Source organism: Sesamum indicum, linkage group LG11, assembly GCF_026168435.1.
Source record: "Sesamum indicum cultivar Baizhima isolate 11 linkage group LG11, ASM2616843v1, whole genome shotgun sequence".
NCBI lineage: Eukaryota > Viridiplantae > Streptophyta > Magnoliopsida > Lamiales > Pedaliaceae > Sesamum > Sesamum indicum.
The window spans coordinates 10,601,444-10,622,601 of NC_142667.1; the positions used below are offsets into that span (position 1 = coordinate 10,601,444).

The 21,158-nt window shown below is 32.4% G+C and overlaps 3 protein-coding genes across 4 annotated transcripts; 2 read left to right on the top strand and 1 right to left on the bottom strand.

The window, feature by feature from the left end:
- The first annotated feature begins 4,789 nt into the window (after positions 1–4,789).
- On the top strand, positions 4,790–6,918 carry LOC105173607 (1-aminocyclopropane-1-carboxylate oxidase 1). The gene is made up of 3 exons (XM_011095414.3): positions 4,790–4,946; positions 5,632–5,855; positions 6,191–6,918. The coding sequence occupies exons 1-3, from the start codon at positions 4,845–4,847 to the stop codon at positions 6,783–6,785; spliced, it is 921 nt and encodes a 306-aa protein (XP_011093716.1). The 5' UTR covers positions 4,790–4,844; the 3' UTR covers positions 6,786–6,918.
- A 6,395-nt stretch (positions 6,919–13,313) lies between these two features.
- CDA1 (cytidine deaminase 1) lies at positions 13,314–14,511 on the top strand. Its single transcript, XM_011095415.3, has one exon. The coding sequence runs from the start codon at positions 13,381–13,383 to the stop codon at positions 14,377–14,379; it is 999 nt and encodes a 332-aa protein (XP_011093717.1). The 5' UTR covers positions 13,314–13,380; the 3' UTR covers positions 14,380–14,511.
- Positions 14,512–17,499: 2,988 nt separating this feature from the next.
- Positions 17,500–19,618, bottom strand: EMB2752 (embryo defective 2752). Of its 2 annotated transcripts, none has more exons than XM_011095417.3 (3): positions 19,433–19,618; positions 18,917–19,140; positions 17,500–17,843 (listed from the first exon to the last, which is right to left on the bottom strand). In XM_011095417.3, exons 2-3 carry the CDS (start codon positions 19,097–19,099, stop codon positions 17,727–17,729), a joined length of 300 nt encoding a protein of 99 aa, XP_011093719.1. In that variant the 5' UTR covers positions 19,100–19,140; positions 19,433–19,618; the 3' UTR covers positions 17,500–17,726. The 2 variants fall into 2 exon arrangements, with proteins under 2 accessions (XP_011093719.1, XP_011093718.1); XM_011095416.3 differs by having other exon boundaries at positions 18,917–19,135; positions 19,433–19,617.
- Between the last annotated feature and the right edge of the window lie 1,540 nt (positions 19,619–21,158).

Below are 21,158 nucleotides of genomic sequence, written 5' to 3' on the forward strand. Positions count from 1 at the left end.
TTTAAAAGTTACGGATCAAAAGTGAGAATTTCGTAGCTAATAGGATCAAAAGTGAAATACCCTAAGTTACATGACAAAAAATGTTATTTCCCCACCTCCATCCTTCATTTCACTAATGGTCATGATCAACCCACGTGCATTTTTCGTCTATTTAATAACGACTGTTAGGGCTTCAGTCCTAGAATATTTATTTTTTGAAAAATTAGTACTTGAATCATCAACCTCTCAGATAAAGAGTGCATATTCCCTATTCTATGGATCAAAAAATGCAATTTTACCAAATTTTGCACATTAATAATAAAAGTAGTCGGAATTTGCTATTCAAAAAAGTATACCAAATTAAGCTGCTCATGTGCACCTTTTCAGCTATTTTTAGGTAAATATAATTTTTATTAAACAAATAGTACACTCGTACAGTATAACAGTGCTCAATGAGTAGCTTCTCCCTCGATAGGTTAAAGGATACGCCAAAGTCTATATAATGCACAAGAACTAACAGAGCGAGCTAAAGAAGTACTAAAAATCCTCTGTCTAACCTCTTCCACAATGAGTACAGCAAGTGTTGTCAGTTCTCGCTCATACTACTCAAAACGTCTCAAGTTTCATTCCTTCCAAATATGATATACACATGAAGCCAGTAGGGCACAATAAGCCAAATTAACCTTTTCAGCTATTTTTAACAAATTCCAACTATTTTTTCCTCAATTTTCGAAAGTTTTAAAATTACAGAAAAAATTATAAAAATAGATTCATACAGGATTAAAATTGTCAACCCCATACCTACAAGATTAAAATTATAACTTTTCCACTTTTACTCTTCATATATTATTGTTCGCCCCAACCCCCAACCAAAGAAAACGTATCTATTTGTATATTTTTTAAAATTTTCATAATTTGATGGCTTTTTTGTCATTATCATAATACGAAGGGCTTATTATGCCGAACACTATGATATCTTTTAAACTCTGACATTTTATTCATTCAAACACTTTAAGAGTTTATTTTTAAAATAAGATTCAATATTTTTACACTCTTAAAAAATCTTTTGAGATGTTTCAAATAAAAACCAGACATCTTTCTCATCACTATATTCGTGTAGCTATTCATTGTATTACTAATTGTCTAAAAATCGACAACTTTACGTACAATTTTGTCAAATAATAATTAAAATGTGATGTGATCAAAATCATTGTCACTTAATAAATATTTTAGTATCATACTTTAATAAATTATTACTAATAATATTTTTTTATTAAATTTAGTGCCATAGGAATAATTTATAAGTGTCAAGTTGTTGATTGGTACATTAATCAATTCAAATGAAACATAAAGTTGAGGCTTCAAAGTGAACGATCAAATCTAGGATTCCTTCATTTTATCGCACACTAATATTCCAAAATGCGACAGCATTTTTCATTTTTATATTGTAACTAGATTCACAACATTATTCCTATGTAAACTATAAATCATTACAGTTGAAAAAATACAGTAAATATGATATTGATACACCCACCTACTATTTTTTCTAAAGCCCAGAACGAAGGAAGTGAGCCCCTGCTAATTAGCCCAGTAAGCCTAATCCTGCATGCCCACGAGCAAGGTACTACACTTTTCCTTTACTCTACTGAAATTTTAATCTTCTATGTAGGTACAATTAAACTGATGGTGATTAGGTCGGTGCAACAAGTCACATGTATGGAGGTTTAGTTAGTTTATATTAAGATAATTCTAAAAGTTTCGCCAATGTATTTATATATAGTCATTTTTATTTTTCAAACGTTTAGTTTGATCTCTATGTATGTTATTGAATATATATATATATATATATATTTTTGTTGGGTTTAGAAAAATAAAAGTTGAGAGATTTGAGAAAATGGATGTATCAAAAAAATCTATCCTGTAATATTAGTGTTAGAAAAGAATTTAAGGATGGGGTGATGGAATTTATAAATTGGGCAAAAATACAAAATGCTTTATGGATCGGGAGAAAATTTGTTGCCCATATAGTAAATATAAGAATGGTAAGTACAAATCTGCATAGGAGGTGATATACGGCCTATTTAGAAAAGATTTTTTAGAAAATTAGACATTTGATAGTGAGCCTCATCATCCAATATCGGGAAATAACTTTCCAGATCATATGCGATATTGAAATAACTATGAGCAATTGATCAATTGGTATCAGAGGATGGTGTCTAATGTTTTTGGTCTTTTATTTCGTCCACCATATATGGATCTGGGAAATCATAATTATGGGATGCATTCAACGGCTATATGCTAGTTATCAGTCATATGCAAACGAGAATGGTGTGAATACTAACAATGGGGTAAAGTACAATACTAATAATTTAGTAGCATTTTTTGAATTTCTTTTATGTCGTATGCGCTGTAGATCAGCCATTATACGATTGGAGCGAGAGAGATCACTTTCAGTTACTGCAATGGTGAGGCTAGTAAACATCAAATATGAATACAGCATGTTGTGGAGTTGTTATGATGCAATCTCACAACTAATAGGGGAGTTATTGCCGCAACATCACACATTACTCAAGGACTATTATAGTACGAAAATATTGATAAGAGACTTGAGTTTGCTTATTAAAAAAATTGACACATAAGGCTGGTTGTATGTTATTATGGAAAGATGATAAGCATTTGGAAAATTATAAATTTTATTGCAAAATTTTATAATATGGATTTTAAAAAAGATATTCCGTTGTAAAATTTGCGACGGATTGTCATTGCAAGCAATGCATTACAATTTTATAATGACTTTCGTTGCTACATATTGTCGTTGCAAACAATCCTTTGTGATTACAACGAATTTTTGTTGTAAATGAAGATTTTGTGACAAATTTTTCCACGGAAGTATCATAATAAAAGTCGTTGGAAAAATATTATAAAATTTGTTGCAATGTTCATTGCAAAATTTGCTGAAAGTCAAATTTTTGACAATGTAATTTTGCAACAAATAATTATCCATGAAAAAATTGGCTACCGATGAAAAACCTATTGCAACTATAGCATTATTGCCTATAGTAGCGGGTGGGTTTTTCTTTTTTTTTAAATTCCATTGCTATGACATAATTTTTTGTAGTGTTTATTAAACAATAAAAAATAACAATTGTTTACAATAATGGAATTAAACATTCACCATTTCTGTTCTTTTCGCGACTTCAAAAACTTATGATATGTTTCGATAGACGAGTTCTAAACCAAGAATTTCAAATTTATAATAAAAAAAATTATTGTATTTGTTTGGATAATTTTATATTATAAAGAAGATCGAATCTTTCAATCATCAATTTATTTTTTTTTTAAATGAATTGGTTTCAACTTCATTATTAATTTTAATAATTAATTACTATTTATTACTACCAAATATTTATAATTACTCAATAATTATTATTATAATAGATCAACGATTAATACTAAAGTCGACAAACATCCCGTATTAATGAGATTTGAGCCCATAAGATCAGCTCCATCACACCTCACGGCGAAATCCCTTTTTTAGTTGAGAAAGAAATTGGATTGAAAGAATACAATCAAGATCAGCTGATCCATCGGAAAGCAACAACAAAAATAGCTTAAAAAGAAAATTAGATACCTCTTTGAAATAATTGCATCATAAAATAGTTTTTTCCTGGGATAATCCAAATCATTTGACTGGGACAGGCTTGCTAGATTCTTTCAAAAACATATCGAGCAATATAATATATAAGACTAGCCCATATTCGAACCGCCCATTGCACGAATCAAACTCATTCATGTCCCCATTATTAGTTAATATTTATCTTAATTTTACAAGTATGGAAAAATATTTTATAATAATTTTTAATTAGTTATGACTAATATTTTGACATCGTCTAGAAGAACAATAAGTAATATCTATTTTGTGCATGTGGTAATTAGCATTTGCTACTATTTTTCACTTTTAACTGATTTGTTCTATTGAAAGAAACTTTAAATCTTTCTACTCCAATATTTGCACTGCATTTCGAGTTCAAATTTACAAACATGCTATACGAGCTCGTTAATATGGGGGAGAAAAATACATTAGTAATTAAATCTAATTTAGCTGATGAAGCTGATGTTCTCGTGATCATGGTTTGAGACATCCCATCAATGCATGAGATATATTAATATACCAACTACTATATTTAATATTAGTAATTGACTTATATTAATTATTAATGGTTATTGAAATTCATATATTTATAATCGATTTACCAAATAAAAATTGATATTCTCAAAACATATATATTACGTAAAACTAATACGAAAATAATAATAAAGTAGTAACATAGAAGATCTGAACTGATGTGAAGCCAAAACATTCAGTGGCTCACTGCACCTGGTTTTTTCCAAAACAATGATTGAGAACAATGCACCATGCATGCACTACTACTTAGATTATTACAGAAAAAGATAACATAGAAAAGCCCAATTGGCATATGAAAAATATAGCTAGTGGGGGTGTGGGGGAGGTAGGGTATCACATGGAGGCAAGGAGGAGGTAAGAGGAAGCATCCTAGCTATATATATTCCTATGCATCCACAAGAATGAAGCAAAGATCTATGGTGGACAGACAACAGAGATCTGATCAGTGGTCAAATAATTAAAATCACATGGTGGGATGGTGATCTGAACTTGGACTTTTCTTGCATTTCTAAAAAGCATCAAATAATTCTCCACTCATTAAGATTAATCTTCACAATCATCTCCACTTACCACGTTAGATCCTTCAAATCTTTTTACTTATTTGCTCCTTTTCCGCGTCTATATATACCCGATTAACTACTTTATTCCTCTCATTCACAAACATTCAATCAACGAAGAGATGGAGATCCCTGTGATTGATTTGAGTATGCTTGAGACTGAGAAGAGAAGTGAAACAATGGCACTTCTCCATCAGGCCTGCCAGAAATGGGGCTTCTTTATGGTAATTATCAAGAATTTCTTTCTATTTCAACTCATTCTTGCATGCAACTTTCTTTTCTCTATTTAAAAATAGGGCTAATTGCATTTTACCTCCACGTGAAAGCATTGGTAGCTAGGTACAAAACTCTCATTAACAGGGATATATAACACAACCCTTGAACGTTTTAAAAAGAAACTCATTGTCTTCCGCATCAGGATCACATCAGTGCTTTTCTTTAAAGTTCAATAGGTTGCATTGGTTTAACAAGGGTAAGATAACCCTTGAAAGTTTTCAAAAGTAGCTAAGTGCCTTCCGAATCAAGGGTCACACTGCTCTTTTTCATTTAAAAGCTCAGTGGGTTGTGTTGCTTTGACAAAGATAACATAACCCTTAAATATTTTTAAAAGAAGTACACTCCCTTACTCATCAGGGATACATCGCCCCGTTCTTTAAAAGTTCCGTGGGTTGCTTTACTTTAACAAAGGTAACACAACCCTTAAAACGTTTTCAAGAAAAGCTCACTGCTTTCCGCGTTAGGGTCACGTTGTCCCTTTTCTTTAGAGTTTGGGGGGGCTACGTTGCATTGCTTCTCTTTTTTCATTTTTTCTCGAGGGTGGTTTTTTTTTTACGTCTTAGTGTTGTCGCCAGGCCTGTTGCATTTAAACCGTTTGGATATAACAGTGTGTGTGTTTGTTACTGCCTGCAGATTGAGAATCATGGAGTTGATAAGGAGCTTATGGACAAGATGAAGCTTCTGACTAAGATGCATTATGAAGAAACTATGAAAGATAGCTTCTACAATTCAGAGACAGCAAAGAGCTTGGACAACAATGGATACATCAGCAAAAAAGATTGGGAGAGCACTTTCTTTATTTCTCATCGACCTAATTCTAACATCAACGACCTTAACACCCTTTCACAAGACCTCCGGTACGTTATCTCAAAACAAAATACTGCTATATCTGTAAGCTCTCTATATAAAGAGGTGTTTGCAAAAACTACTGATCAAAAGAAGTTTTAGAGAAAGTTGTAAATTCAAGTACAGTAAAAGTCAATGGTGTTTCAAACTAAAAGTAACAAGTGGGGAGAAAACAAAAAACTAATTGAGCTGAAAGTTATTGATATCATGAAATGGTTAGGGCAAACTTCAATATCTTATGATTTTACCAAAAAAACTGCAAAAGTTGGTAAGTGCTTAAAATAATCATTTGCAAACACTTCATATGTACTGTTCGTCTAACGAGTGTTAAACATATAACATGCAGAAAAACAATGGAAGAATACATAGATCAGCTGATCAAGCTGGCGGAAAAGCTTTCAAAACTCATGTGTGAGAATTTGGGCATAGAGAAGAATTGCATAATTGAGGCATTTTCGGGCAGCAAAGGTCCCTCCGTGGGAACGAAAGTCGCAATGTATCCTCACTGTCCACGCCCTGAACTCATCCGAGGCCTCCGGGAGCACACGGATGCCGGTGGCATCGTTCTCCTGCTCCAAGACGACCAAGTCCCTGGTCTTGAATTCTTGAAAGATGGAGAATGGGTGAAAATCCCACCGTCCATGAACAACAGAATATTCATCAACACTGGTGATCAGATTGAAATTTTAAGCAATGGGACGTACAGGAGCGCTCTGCACCGTGTGATGGCGATGAAGGATGGAGACAGGCTCTCTATCGCCACGTTCTACAACCCGTCTGGCGATGCCATAATATCTCCGGCTTCTGAGCTCTTACTTCCCAGCCATGTCCGATTCCAGGACTACCTCAACCATTATAGTAAAACCAAGTTTGAAGATAAGGGTCTTAGGTTTCAGTCCCTCAAGAACAAGGCCAATGGGCATCAAGGCGTTCTAAAGTAATAATGTCCGCCTAGGCGAATCACATACTTAATTATTTTTATTAAATTATATATCAATCACATTCATTCACATGTAATCAGACCCGATTTAACCTAGAACAACGTGTCATGTATGTTACTTGTGTGTTGTTGTTTCTCTTTCTTTTTTCTCCTGTTTTGCCGCCAGAAGTTCTAGAGAAGCTGCTGGTTACTGCTTCCTTGACTCTTTACCTTCATATTAAAAGACCTTCTTGTAGTCGAGTTATGTATTCTTTCTATATTCAAACAAAATTTCAAATAAAAAATTAAAAGAATATATATGATAGATCTTTTGAATGAAGATGAACAATCATAGTTCTATTTAAAATTAAACTTTTTTTTTCTAAAAAGACATAATCTCATATGTTGCGAAATAGAATGTAAAAGGGCCATTCAAATATCACAACAAAAAAAAAAAGAAGAAAATTAGCGAGAAAAAAAAATCAAGTAATAATTTTAATTTATTTTACAAGTTATATATAGTTAGACAAGAAATTTCATTTTATCATAACAATAATTTTTTAATAATTAATATTATTTTGTAAAAAATGTTATTAGCAAAAAGTAGCGACAAGAAAATGATATATAGAGTTGACATTAAATATAATTAGTGACACATATATCAGCGATGATCTCATGATAACAAATAATTATTATCATGATATTGTATTGTCACTACATATGTGTCAATAATAGTATTTAGTGACAACTTTATAAACAATTCTTATCAGTAATAATTATATAATAACAAGATAAAAATTATTGTTACTTAATATAAATAACTCTTAAGTTATAAGACTGAAAAATGTATTTTTTTTTCGATATATGTACAGTAAAACCTCTATAAATTAATAACCTTGGGACTATGAAATTTTATTAATTTAGAGAGATATTAATTTATCGATAAATTAATATTTTATTAATTAAAAGAGAGATTTTTTAAATTCAGCAAATTTAGTACATATGTATTGGAAATAAATAAATTCATATATGTTTCATTGATTACATTCATGCATCAATCAATTCTTTGTAACTAATTAAATATATTCATGTATAATATCAATTTATTGTATATAATTAATTATTATATTAATAGACGCATGTATCAATTCATTAAAATTAGTTAAAGATACATGTTTACATTAATTCGTTGCACTTAAATAACTATTATAGCCAATTAATATATTCATGCATGAGGATTGAAACATATATTATATAAATTTCAATATGAAAATAAAATAATTTATAACGCCCAACCATGTCTTCTCATCTAAAAGGTATCGCAAAATCACCCATGAATGATGAATTGCATAAAGCATTACGGACTTCATATTTTACCAAATTACCATAATATTTATAATTGTAATATTTATGAATTATTAATTTAGAGTTTTAATGGGACCTAATATTTATAAAGGAATTTTTCAAAAAATTATTATCTTATTATCTTATCGAATTTGATGATTTTTTACAAAGGCCCAAGTCGGGACCGGAAGATTTTATTATTTTAGAGAGTTTATTAATTTATAGAGTATTAATTTATAGAGGTTTTACTGTATATAGTTACACATACATATACACCAATGTGTTGATTTTGATGTGCACTTCTTGATAAAGGCTGAGGAGGTCGCAACACATAATAATCTCCTCCAAAATAGGTGTCTTACATGTTGATCCGACAGTTTTGTTTCCTACTCTCGTCAGACATGCTTAATATGACACACAATTGGATTAATTCAATCCCATAAAATTAAATTTTTCATACAATATGGGAATGTGGAGATCATGTTCAGTCAACTTTTCGATTCTCTCAGGTCTCAATCAACTCTTATAAATAGGAGATCGAGTAGGACAAGTAAGCTGTCAATTAGACACTTTTGAGCACTCTACTCGTTTTTCTTCTTCTTTTTCTTACGGCCTTTCAGTTCGGCCTACTCATTTTCAAGCATCTTTAATATTTTTGAAATCATTACTGACTTAAATATTACGTGTACTAATACTTATTTTGCATATTAAATCTCCAATCTTAAAATCGTCGACCAGTCTTTGAATATTTTATGATATTATTGAACCCCAAGAAACATCAAAATTTAATTAAAAATAGTCCATTCTTGTAAACTAAACCAACAATAGTAGGGGGGAAAAATAAAGAAAGATGCACGTTTGAATATAAAAAAAGTGAAGGCCCATCAATCAATCAATTGAACTAATTATTTTGGCAACCCAACCAAGTACAGTGGTGCTCTAATAATGCAAATGGGTCCAAACAACTTTCAGAATTAAGACACAAATATTACCATGTTGGCTGGTAAGGACAGACCCCACCCACAGGACTTCTCCAAAACTCCACCAAGCAAAGCAACATTCACATAGTAAGATACTCATAGTGAATCAATAATTAAAACCCGCCTTATATTTGGATTGATAAATTTAATATTGTAATTTTTTTAATTTTTAATAATGATTTTTTTGTAGTTTGTCTGGAAGATTCGGAATTTAGAATTTTAAATTGTTTATATTTATATTCAAATTATATTTTTATTAAATATTAATGGATTTTAAATTTATTTAATATGAAGTGACTTCAAAAAAAAAATTCCAAAATTTTTTTTCGATTTTAAATCCATCAATTCAAATATATTGGTAATGAATGTCATGGTAATGCTTGCAAGCTTGCACCAACTACGTATCATGTCAACATCTACGTATGAGTGGACAAAACGCATAGGTTCTTTCCGTAGTTAGCAAACACTAATTAATTCATTAAATAGAAGTATATGCCAATAATCAAGCGTTATGTGTAGCATTTATTGCCACATTTTCGATTTCAACTTCGTCAAGCTGATTAATCATAACATACGTATAAACTAAATATCTTGTAATACTAATAATTGATTTGAATTTGATCAAATCTACATTGTTGATTTATTAATTAAATTTTGATTTTGTACTGAAATCAAAACCGAACATTTTTAAATAAGAACATAAATATTATTTTTTTTTTAAAAAAAAAAAGACGTTTCATTCACGAAACACATCAAAGGGGGGTTTTGCTCCATTTTTTAGAAATACAAAAGCATAAATTGCTATTTTATTTTTTATAAAAAAAAATTTTACTTATAAATGATCATTTGTGATATCATGGCATCAAATTTAAACTAATAATTATATCTTTAAACGTCTGTATTAATATAATTATTTATTTATTGTAAATGATCAATGACATTTTTTAACCGTCAAAATATACACTATCATGTTTACTCTACTCTTTCATCCATGTTCATCATTTGCTTTATTCATATTGTATCTTTTATTTTAAAGTCCGTGTTGTATCTATCTGATTATATACGTGCAAGTATTCATTATATTTTTGTTCTTAATATCGATATATCTATCTGATTATATGCGTGTAAATACTGCATGTCACGGTCGCTAGTACTACATATGAAGAGTGTTGCATCGCATATTCGCATTCGTATATTTATAGGCTTAGTTGTGTTTTCAATCCTGTAATTAAATATCTGCACTTTAATCCTGTAATTTTAGGATTGTAAAATGATTCTTCACCTTTTCTAATTTTTTGATTTTAGGACAAAATTAGCTAGAACTATGATGTCACTTTTCGACCAATTTTATTCTGAAATCGCAGCGTTAAGATGAAGGACTATTTCACAATCCTAATAAATTATAAGAGTAAATGCGGATGGAAAATAATTACAGGACTAAAAATATAATTAAACTTATATCTATAAGAGATTTGTGCAATGAAGTTATAAATTTTTTGAAATATTAGAATATGTTTGAAATTTTATAAAATATAACAAAAGTATTTGAAAAAATTTAATAAACGAAAATGATTAACAAGTTACCAACTTATTTTTAAAATCTTGAGTACCTGACAATTTTTTTTCATTTTTGACTATATTATTAGTTATAATATTAACATTGTATATACTCTATAACCTTATTTATCTAAATAGTTCATACACTCATTTTAAAATAATATCTAATATTTTAATAAATTTTAAAAATATTTTAGAAAAAGAATATTTTAAAAGATGCACGAACTTATAGAATATTTTCAATAGACTTGGCCAAGAAAGTCGACGCACTCTTTCCTGTTAACCTTTTTATCGTCTTGTAAATGGGTTGATTGCATTTTACCCCCTATAAAAATATTAATAAGCATAAAACCCCTATAAACACTACAAAAATATAATTTATTTTCTATATTTTAAAAATTATAATAAATCAATATTATCTATCGCAGTCAATCGTACTTGTACTCGCAAGCAGTGATGCCCACCCCGGACCTGAGACCCGCCCCACCTCCTTAAAAATCCACCCTCACGGGCCCACCCCACCCAATTTAAAATTCTAATTTTTAAATTAAGTAAATAAATTTAAATTTAATAATTTAATATAGTTTTTTTTGTGGAAATCGAGGTTGGTCCGATATAAAACCCATAATCTATCTCGGACCCAACCATGTCCAATATTTCAGAACACGAACCAATCCCAAATCCGATAATATGAATACAAAACCCATTCCATTTGGGAAGGATCCGCCCAGAAAATCGGATCCAATTACCATCCCTACAAGCAAGCAAGAGTAGGTATAGATTCCTTTTGACAGCTTGCAATCACTCCTAAAAATGTTAAAAACTTTTTATTACAAAATAAGTGAAAGAATAGAATGTCCAAACACCCCCCACCTTCATAGAAACTCCCATGCAATGTTCCAATCTTTGGTAGATTAGATTCAAGCCAAAAGCCCTCTGCACATATCATTTTAAATTACAATAAAAAAAAAAAAAAAAGGAACAGCTACACTTCCCTAATTAGAATCTTCCTCACATACAAATTATTGAGATTTCATCTTTTGAGGGATTCATTGTTATAAATAAATAATAATAATTGAAATGAGCTTTCTTATATTTAACATAATTATGAATATTTTTTGTTATTTAAAAACTTATCAGTACTCCCCTGACGTCATCTAATTATTTGGTGGAGGCGTAAAATCGTCAATTTTGTCTTTGTTAGAACTTTTTCTTTTTCAAAGAAATTAAAAAATAAAATGGACGATGTGAATGTATTTTTTTAAAAAATATTGTTCACTTAATCCATCAAAATATCTTATACAATTCTAAAAAAATATTTATAATTATAGTAAATTTCAGAGTCGTAATATAAAAAAAAAACCCATCAATTTATTTGAATAATTCTTAATTCATATGAGTGAATAAAGGGGAAAAATGTTTGAAAAGTAGTTTAAAATTTTTTAAATTCCATTTCCAATTGTTCTAATTCATTTATTATTATCATTATTATTATTTTTCATCTCATCAAAATTCTTAAATCAAAGGGTAAATTGCATTGACACCCCTGAAATTACATTTAATTACAAATACATTCTTCAGAATTTTAGTTGTATTTACAAGTATACCCCTGTTAAATTGTAAAATTTTATAAAACACTTTTCTAAAGAGTGTACTTATAAGAAAAAAATCAAAATATTTATAGAATTAAATATAATTTTATGAAATATGGGTATAATTTATCCTAAATCAAATGGAGGAGGGCCATAGTCCATATTGGAGTGTGATGATTCCAGCTAGACTGCTTTGTCTACATGTGTTGTAGTTTATTGGGACATACATCAGCCCTCTTTTTTTATTATTAGGGACACAGAAACATGAAATCATTTCTTCCACATAAATCAAACATTTTATAATAATACTAATTAATGTCAACCAAAGATTAAATTTGTTTTTGTGGTCTTGACTTAGCAATAAAGTTGAAATATTTATTTATTTATTTGAGGACTTAAATGCCAAATTGAAGTTTGGTAGAGATAACCTCAGCTCCCAAGTAAAGTGCAATTTTACTTTAAAATATTTTATATCTCTTTTACTCCATTTAATGTACATGCGACCATGCGTATGAAAAGAAAATCACGTATTTTTATTTGAAAAAAGATTTTTTTACACCTAGTATGCATATGTTGATGCAATAGAAGATGTAATAAGATTTAGGGATAATTAAACGGTCTTTTTTGAGGTTGGTGTAATTACAGATAAACTCCCTGTGGTTTGAGAAATTATATTTGGTGACCCTGATGTTTGTTTCGTATTTTGGATATAAAGCTTATACTTTTGAATAACTGAACTAAATTGATTCAAAAATCAAAGTGATTAACAACTCTATATGTAGGTGGAATTATCTGAATTTGAGAAATAGATTTAGAAAAAAGTTTCCAGATAACTTCAAATTTGAAATCCATAAATATAGTCCAAGAGTTTGGTTTGTAATATTAAATTATCTAAATATATTATTATAAATTTAAATTTTTTAATTTGAAATCTATCAATAAAATAAAAAAGAAAAAAAAAGAAAAGGTCAAAAATCATGTGATGCATGAGGAAGCTCCACAATTCTACTAACTCACACAAAATTTACCACCAATTTGAAAGACAGCCACCAAATCTCAACCCTATAAATACCCCACCACCACCTCTTCCCATTTCCCCCTCCCCCTCCTCCACCTCTCTTCCACCCTTCAATTCAAGCCCACAATGGATCAGCATCGCCCCACTGCAACCCAGTTTGTAATAGAATCCTCTGATGCAGAATCCATGGCTAAGTCTATGAACCTTCCCTCCGTTCTCCACCTCCTCCCCCACCTCGTCCACTCTGCGCAGTCCTTAGCCCGCCCCCCCATCTCCAACTTCCACGTCGGGGCTGTCGGTCTTGGCTCCGACGGACGCGTCTTTTTTGGCGTCAATCTCGAATTCCTTGGTCTGCCCCTCCACCATTCGGTACACGCGGAGCAGTTTCTTCTCACCAATCTTGCCATCCACCGCTGCCCCCGCCTCCTGTCCGTCGCAGTATCCGCCGCCCCCTGCGGGCACTGCCGCCAGTTCTTCCAGGAATTGCGTCACTCCTCCTCCCTACAAATCCTCGTCACAGGAGAAGAAAATTGTGATCAAAATCATGACCGTGTGGAAAGCCTTGAAAAGAACTCTCCCGATTTTAAGCCCTTATCCAAATTTCTGCCGAATCCATTTGGCCCGCATGATTTGCTCGATGGGGGAACTCCGCTTCTGCTTGAGCAGCATGACAATGGGTTGGATCTCTTACCCCAACATGATTCATACGTAGACGATAATTCCAGAATCACTAGCAATGGGGATGAGAATTGTGGTAACTTAAGCAATGGGAATTGCGGAAAATACGAAAAGAATGAGACCCTCTTGAGGGAAGCAGCGCTGGAAGCTGCAAACAGTGCACATGCTCCATACAGTGGGTGCCCATCAGGGGTGGCATTGATGGATTGTGAAGGAAAGTTGTATAAGGGATCTTACGTCGAGTCTGCAGCTTATAATCCAAGTTTTGGACCAGTGCAAGCGGCATTGGTGGCATATGTGGCCAGAGGCGGCGGTGGTTATGAGAGGATTGTGGCGGCAGCACTGGTGGAGAAGGAAGGGGGTAAGGTGAGGCAGGCAGATACAGCAAGGTTATTACTGAAGGCAGTTTCGCCTAAGTGTGAGTTTTCGGCGTTCTACTGTCATTAAGCTGGAAATGTATGTAAAAAGGTTTCTGCCCGGTCCTGGTTCAAATTAATCGGTCTTACATTGAATTGTTCGCAACTGTAGATTTGATCCTGCAAATTATAGTGATGAATGAATAAGTGCCATTCTCTGCTACAGACTTCCAATTTGCCCTTTGCACTAATCATCAATTACAGGTAGTCGTTGAAATGACTATAACCTGTTTTCTGCCAAATTTCTTGCATTCTAATGTGCAGCTATTTTTGTATCCTAACCTGAGTGGTTTCACTGAGCATGATAATTACAAAGCAATTTGTGCTGAAAAAGGGCGGTCTGAAAACATTCTAGTTGTTAATCTATGATCACTTGTAATTCTAGACAAATGGACATCGTTCTTTTTCTTGCATTATAAAAGCATGGTTTGAGTGTTTGTTGACTGATAATGATGTTCATTCTGGGATCATCACAACTTAAAGAGTCCTAATTGCTTTGCAATTTGACGTATTTCCCCTGCTTCAAGTGGATAGCTGTTCTGGTTCTTTGATTATCTTTTTCTCTTTTTCACTTTTACACATTTCAGTTCTTTTGATTGGAGAAAGAGGCGTCAAACGGGGCATAATTAATTTTGTTGCCGGATTAGGATTACTCGCCATACAGTTCTTGTATAGTGCATGCACAGTTCAATTGTAGTTGCTTTGTGGTTGAGCATTCTGAGTTGTAATCCATTTTTGTGCACTTTTTTAAAGTCATTTTATCTGTTTCATTGAGTGGCAAAGTTCCCCACCTTTTCATCTATGCTAAGGATAAAGCAGCATTAGGCAATCTCAGTCAATTATTGCCTTGGCTTCTTGCAATTATGCTGTGTTATATAGAATTCAACAGGGTTTCATGATGGGACCAACATATAAACGATTATAGGGAGCTTGTATTACATTTCCTTTACCAGCTGACCTGCTTTAAGCAACAGAATGCATGCAATAAATCAAAGACAGATTATGCTTTACATTATTTGAAGTTTAAGATAACATTTTCGTTGATTCTGCGTTTGAAGCCTTATCTGTAATAAGCTTTAGGTGGATCCCAAGTGCGGCATCATATCAATGCAACAACGGAAGAAAGAAAAAAGAAAATGCGATCTTTTGCCCTTACATGATGAAAGTTTTATCTGATTCTTCATTCTTATTCTCATTCTGTTATCTTACTTTCCCTATGGAGAAAAGAGGAGGTGGGGTCTGTGATCTACATCTCCAACACTAAGTATCATTCTTGATCATGTGAAAATATTGAGAGCTCTGCTTGCTATGGTTCTGGATAGAGAATTGCAGGGGCATCTATTCAACTGACTCTGCTTTTGATGTGATTTGCCACTAGATTCCAGCGTATTTCTTATCTGAGTTTCAGTCCCTTATATTCATTCTGGATTTATGCTATGCAACACTTTGTATGAAACAGCCTCCATACTCAACTTTAATTGTGCACCAAATTTGAGTGGTGCGTGCAATGCAAGACTCTTTATTCACAACATTATTGCTTCTAAGCTCACTATATTACTTGTAAAATGTGGAAACTTCATAATAACTTCGAAGTGTTTGATAAAGTTTTCGAAAATGAGGTTGTAAGCTCCCAGAATAAGGTGTCGGAATCTTGCAAGTTTCTTTATTAAAAGAGTACAAAAATTTTAATTTATTTAAAAAATTAAAAATGTGTTTTTTCATGATTTAATCATATTAAAATATACTAAAATTATTACAACTGATATTTTTCTGAGCTTCATGAGTTTATTTCGTACGAGCACTTTAATAACTTAATTTTAAAAGTAAAATCAAAAAACATTTTATAAGATGCAATACTTAGCAATACGTGTCAAATGAACTTAGTAGATCTTTTCTCTTAAGAGTTTGAATCAAGGGTTCTTAATAAAATTCTAAAATAACTAATTATGATGTTAGATTATGCTTATCGTGTATGAATAATCAACACATCATGAATGTGGAATTGGATAAATTCTTTTTTTTTTTTATTTAAATGTTTAAAGGAGGAATTGCAATTGCCCAAAACTTACTCTTAATCTGATTTGTATTCTTGAATTGATTGACCTTCTCTCTTCCTATCTTTACAAGGGACCTCTCTTTTGTCTTTTTCTTATGTAGACAGAGGGCTTGAGTGTGTTGTTCGAGCAGGCTGAGGTTGATGGCACTATTGGTGGAATTGGAATTTGTCGGGCAGCCTCCAAGATTTCACATCTTCTGTTTGCCGACGACACATTCATTTGTTGCCATGCCACACATCCCTCTCAATTAAGAGATGTGTTGAGTGGGTGGCTTGGTATCTGTAGTGCTAACTGCTAAACATCATGAGAAGTAGCCGGGGTTGCCGTCAGTGGTGGGCTGATCGAGGAAAGCCGGTCTTTGCCTCCATTCCAAACCAGCATACAAGGATGGTCCAAGAAAACATTGTACCAAGCGGGAAAAGAACTGCTCATGAAGGCTTGGAAATTGGAATTACTCATTTTTTGGGTCCAATAACGAGTCAGCCCATCTAGTACCGGGCTGGCCTAAACGTTAGTAAACAACCGATTACAAAGGATTGATTCATCAATGCTTTCTTTTTCACAAGTGCTGAGGGCATTTTTCTTTGCCAAACGTATCTGAGGCAGGCCCTTGAATCTTGATGCAATGGTGCAGAAAATTTGGACCTCTCCAGGACCTATATGGACGATCCGGAGAATTCGACTAATATAATTCAAAATTATCCCATCAAATTTAACAGGCCTATGGATTTCTTATTTCTGTTTGTAATCTTCGGAATTAATTTAGCACTTATTCCAAGTATTTTTCGATCATTTAACACCCATTTTGAGTACAGAAAAGCTTTTTTATCGGTAAATATAAAGAGTACAGAAAAGCTGCGCTGCCATCATGATGATGAAGACGGCGAGTGAGACGAGGTGCACACGATTAGGCTGGACAATAGCAAAATTTCCAGTCATCCAGTTTACGTTTTTAGCCACTTTCTGTACACGACTCTTATCCAGCAAAAACATAATAAGAACGCCGTCTACTTAAGTTACACAAACTAGCAAGTTGGTGGTCGTTCCATGAAGGGTTGTGTTATCTAGTTAAAACAAGAATCAAGTACACTCTCTTCAAAAACAAAAATCACGACCCGGTTGACATTCATGAGCTTCATAAGACAAAGATTGTAAGTGGCGTTAGGAATCAAGGCAGCGATTCTTGGTCAGCCCAAGGACAAGTATGATGCTTAACAAATCCTGGAGTTTAATATCAAGTGCCTCGATCAATGAGCATGTTTTATATGTACACAGTATGCATCAAAAGGAACCAAGCAGAAACAGCTACTAGGTTTTTGCTTCAACTCTCCTTGATGAATGGAGGAACATCACCCCTCATAACCCTCCAAGGCCCACCATAAAACTTTGGCTTCATTAAGGGCACAGCTTCTCCAGGGTGATCTTCCCAATATTTCTCCTGAAAAACGATTCCAGGACATAATTAAACATTGCAGAAAAATAAATTCCAATGAGCTGCTAAGCACAACCAATCGTTTCTAGTGGAAATGAGTGCCAGCTTCCTTGGCAAATGCAGAGCAATTGGCTCCAAGAGAAAATTCAGATCTTAAAGACAGAATGACCAAGCATTCTATCCGAGGGATACCCCCATTAAATCATGCTAGGAGATTCATTGGGAAAGTGCAAGAGTATGCTGACAGGATTCAATCACGATTTGGGCTCCCAAATAAATATTATAGGCCTTTGAATCAATTCATTCCAAAATCCTTTTTTGTTCTGTGAATATAATAGTACTTCAGTAATTAGGTATTAGAATTGGCAAATGCATCGGTCTAAAACAATTACTTGATAGAGGAAATTTTTGGAGAAGCCTCTTATACTCAAGAACCATTCTTTCATATGCTTTCCCAGCACATGAAGGCAACCTGTGGGCTAGAGATCGTAAGGCATGCATGAAACGAATTGGAAGAACAATGTTGCCAATAAACTTCTAGCTGAAAACATATACGATGATCAAATTATAAGCCTTCAGAAAATATGAGAGAATTAAATGGTCATAAACTTATAATAGAAAATATAGGCCATTCAAGTTTTAACAACAGAGCATGAATACACACATTGAGAACATACTAATAAAAGTCAAAAGTGGCTAATAGAAAATAAAGAAAGGCTAGATCGGCAGAAATGGAAGTTTGAAAAAGATAAGAAGAGCCTGATTCAATGCAATTCTAAAAGGAATAGCAGTTGAGCATAGCATCAAAACAAATTGAAGAAGTCCTAATTGAAGTTGTGCTCTGGTCGAACAAGGAACATGTGATTAAATAACTCAAATATTGTCAGAATCATTCTTGATCTTCTGTTTAGGGCCCAAAAGATGCACAATGCCCGGTGCAGATAAATTATTTCCTAGATATATCTGACTGCCTGTACTGTCAAACAGCAACCTTTCCCCAGAACAAAGAAAATCCAGAGCAAACAAATAAGCAAAATCCAGTTTCCATCACAAAACAGGCTGCAAGAAAATCAGATTACCTTGTAGAGTTGCTCGGTGATTGCAGCGCCAATAACCCCCGTATAAAAAGCACAGATGTAGATGGTGACTAAGGGAGTAAAGGATTTGGGTCGTCTGTAAGGCTCAATCATGTCCCAGAGAAGTGTCTTCTCCCACTTTGTGTGCAGATAATCTGCGTATTTCCTCCACAGATAGCTTGCCATTCTTCGTTCTCGACACCAACTCTCTCTACCCTGAAACTGAGCTGTCTCAAAGCAATCAACCTAAAAGCTTCCAACAGCCAAAACAGAAGGGGCACATAACAGGAAACAGAAATCTTTAAGCAAATCAAATGAGCATTTAAACAAACAGGTAACATGCATTACTAGCAGCCACTTCAGATGGGCATCACAAGCACCCAATCTGTTTCAAGAATCAGTCAGGCACTTCAACAAACACGTAATTTGCATGAGAGGCAGCTAAAACCAGCGAATAATCAAACATCCCTAAGTTGAATTCCAGAAATGTTAAATGTCCAAAAGAGTGGAGATCAGTACCTTTGGATTGTGAGGATTGAATTCAGAAATAAGAACTTACTACACTGAATCAAACTTAAGGGGCCAAGTTTATTAAGGGCAGAATTCCTTCCCTTTCTCCCCAATGTGTACTCTGGAGTGGTGAAGTACTCCCCACCAAAACACGACTTACAAAACTTTTGAATTGTAAGTCACTGCACGAGTTTTTCTATGCTACGCCCAATTATATTTTGTGAAATATTGATAGATTTTAATTTATTTTTAAAATAAAATTAAGGGAGTGTTTGGTTCAGATTCAAAAAAGCGTTTTTCCAATTTCTAATTAAAAATAAATAATTGTGGTGTTTGGAATGTCAGTTTCTACTTTTAGAACTATTACGAAAAATAATTTTTTAAGCCGAAAGTTAGAAACACCTTAAGAGGTATTTTCAGCTGCTTTGGCTTTTCTGCAATAAATTTAATTTTTTTTGGACTAGTTTGTCCTTATTATAATAATATTAATTTAAGTTTCTTTTTAATTTATTTCTAAAATTGCTCATCTAAAGTTGATGTTAGAGTTTTTAAATAATTTGAATAATATAATATTTTTTAAATTTTATAATTTCACATATTTAATATTTTAGATTTTTTATTTTTTATTTTCTATATTATCTGAGATTATTCCAATATCATACAAAAATATAAATTAAATTGCTTGGTTAGAAAATATATATTTTTTGGCAAATATGTAAATTTATTTATTGTGTATGAATGGACAATTATAATACTTAGTGGGAAGCATCATTGCAGTGAACATCCAATTTTCTATAAGTATTCAATATTTTAATAATATAATGACAATAAGAAAAATGAGATATACTAATTAAAATAAAATTTATTCTTTTTTGAGAAAAAACAATTATTAACAAAAGACAACGCAAATATTAATTAAAAAAATAGTATCTTTTTAACACATAGGGACAAAATATTTTTAATTAATTAAACTTGTTTCAAATTTGTTTCCCAAAATACTACCCTATTTATCTTTTATTTGTTTCTCACTTTTTTTACAAACAACGCCTACTTTTTTATTTTGCTGCAGTTAGGGGTGCCGACGGGCCGAACTCGGCCAAAAATCTGAGCTCGAGCTCGATTAACACGAGTCGACCTTGAGCTCGCAAATGGAAAGCTTGATCGACAAACACATTCTAGAAAAGTTAAACACAAAATTAGCTAGATATCACACAATGTCAAGATACAGTATTATATGCATACACAATAAAAGAAAACTAGAGACATAGACGAGTGGATGATACTCAGAAGGATCCATTGGTTTCTATAATCATAGAGGAAAACTCCCCTCATATGGCGAATTTTGAAATAAATGCATTTTGTTGTAGTGGATATCGAAATTATAACGATAAAATTCATATGCATTATATTAAATATTTATTTATAAAAAAAATTATCAAAATATACTAAATTATTGATTAAGTTTGATCTAAAATATAAACTAAAATACCATATCAATATCATCTAAGATTAAAATATAAAATATTAACTAATAATAATTCTAATTTATGGTGAAATTTAAATATTTATTTACAAAAAAAAAAATCAAAACTTACTAAATTATTGTTTAAACTTGTTTGCAAACAGTATAAACAAAAATACCGTATTTTATTATTACGTAATATTTTAACGAGGTTTGACGGAAAAAATGGTTGTGTATTATGAAAATTAGGTCCGACAGTGGGAGTTCCTAGTA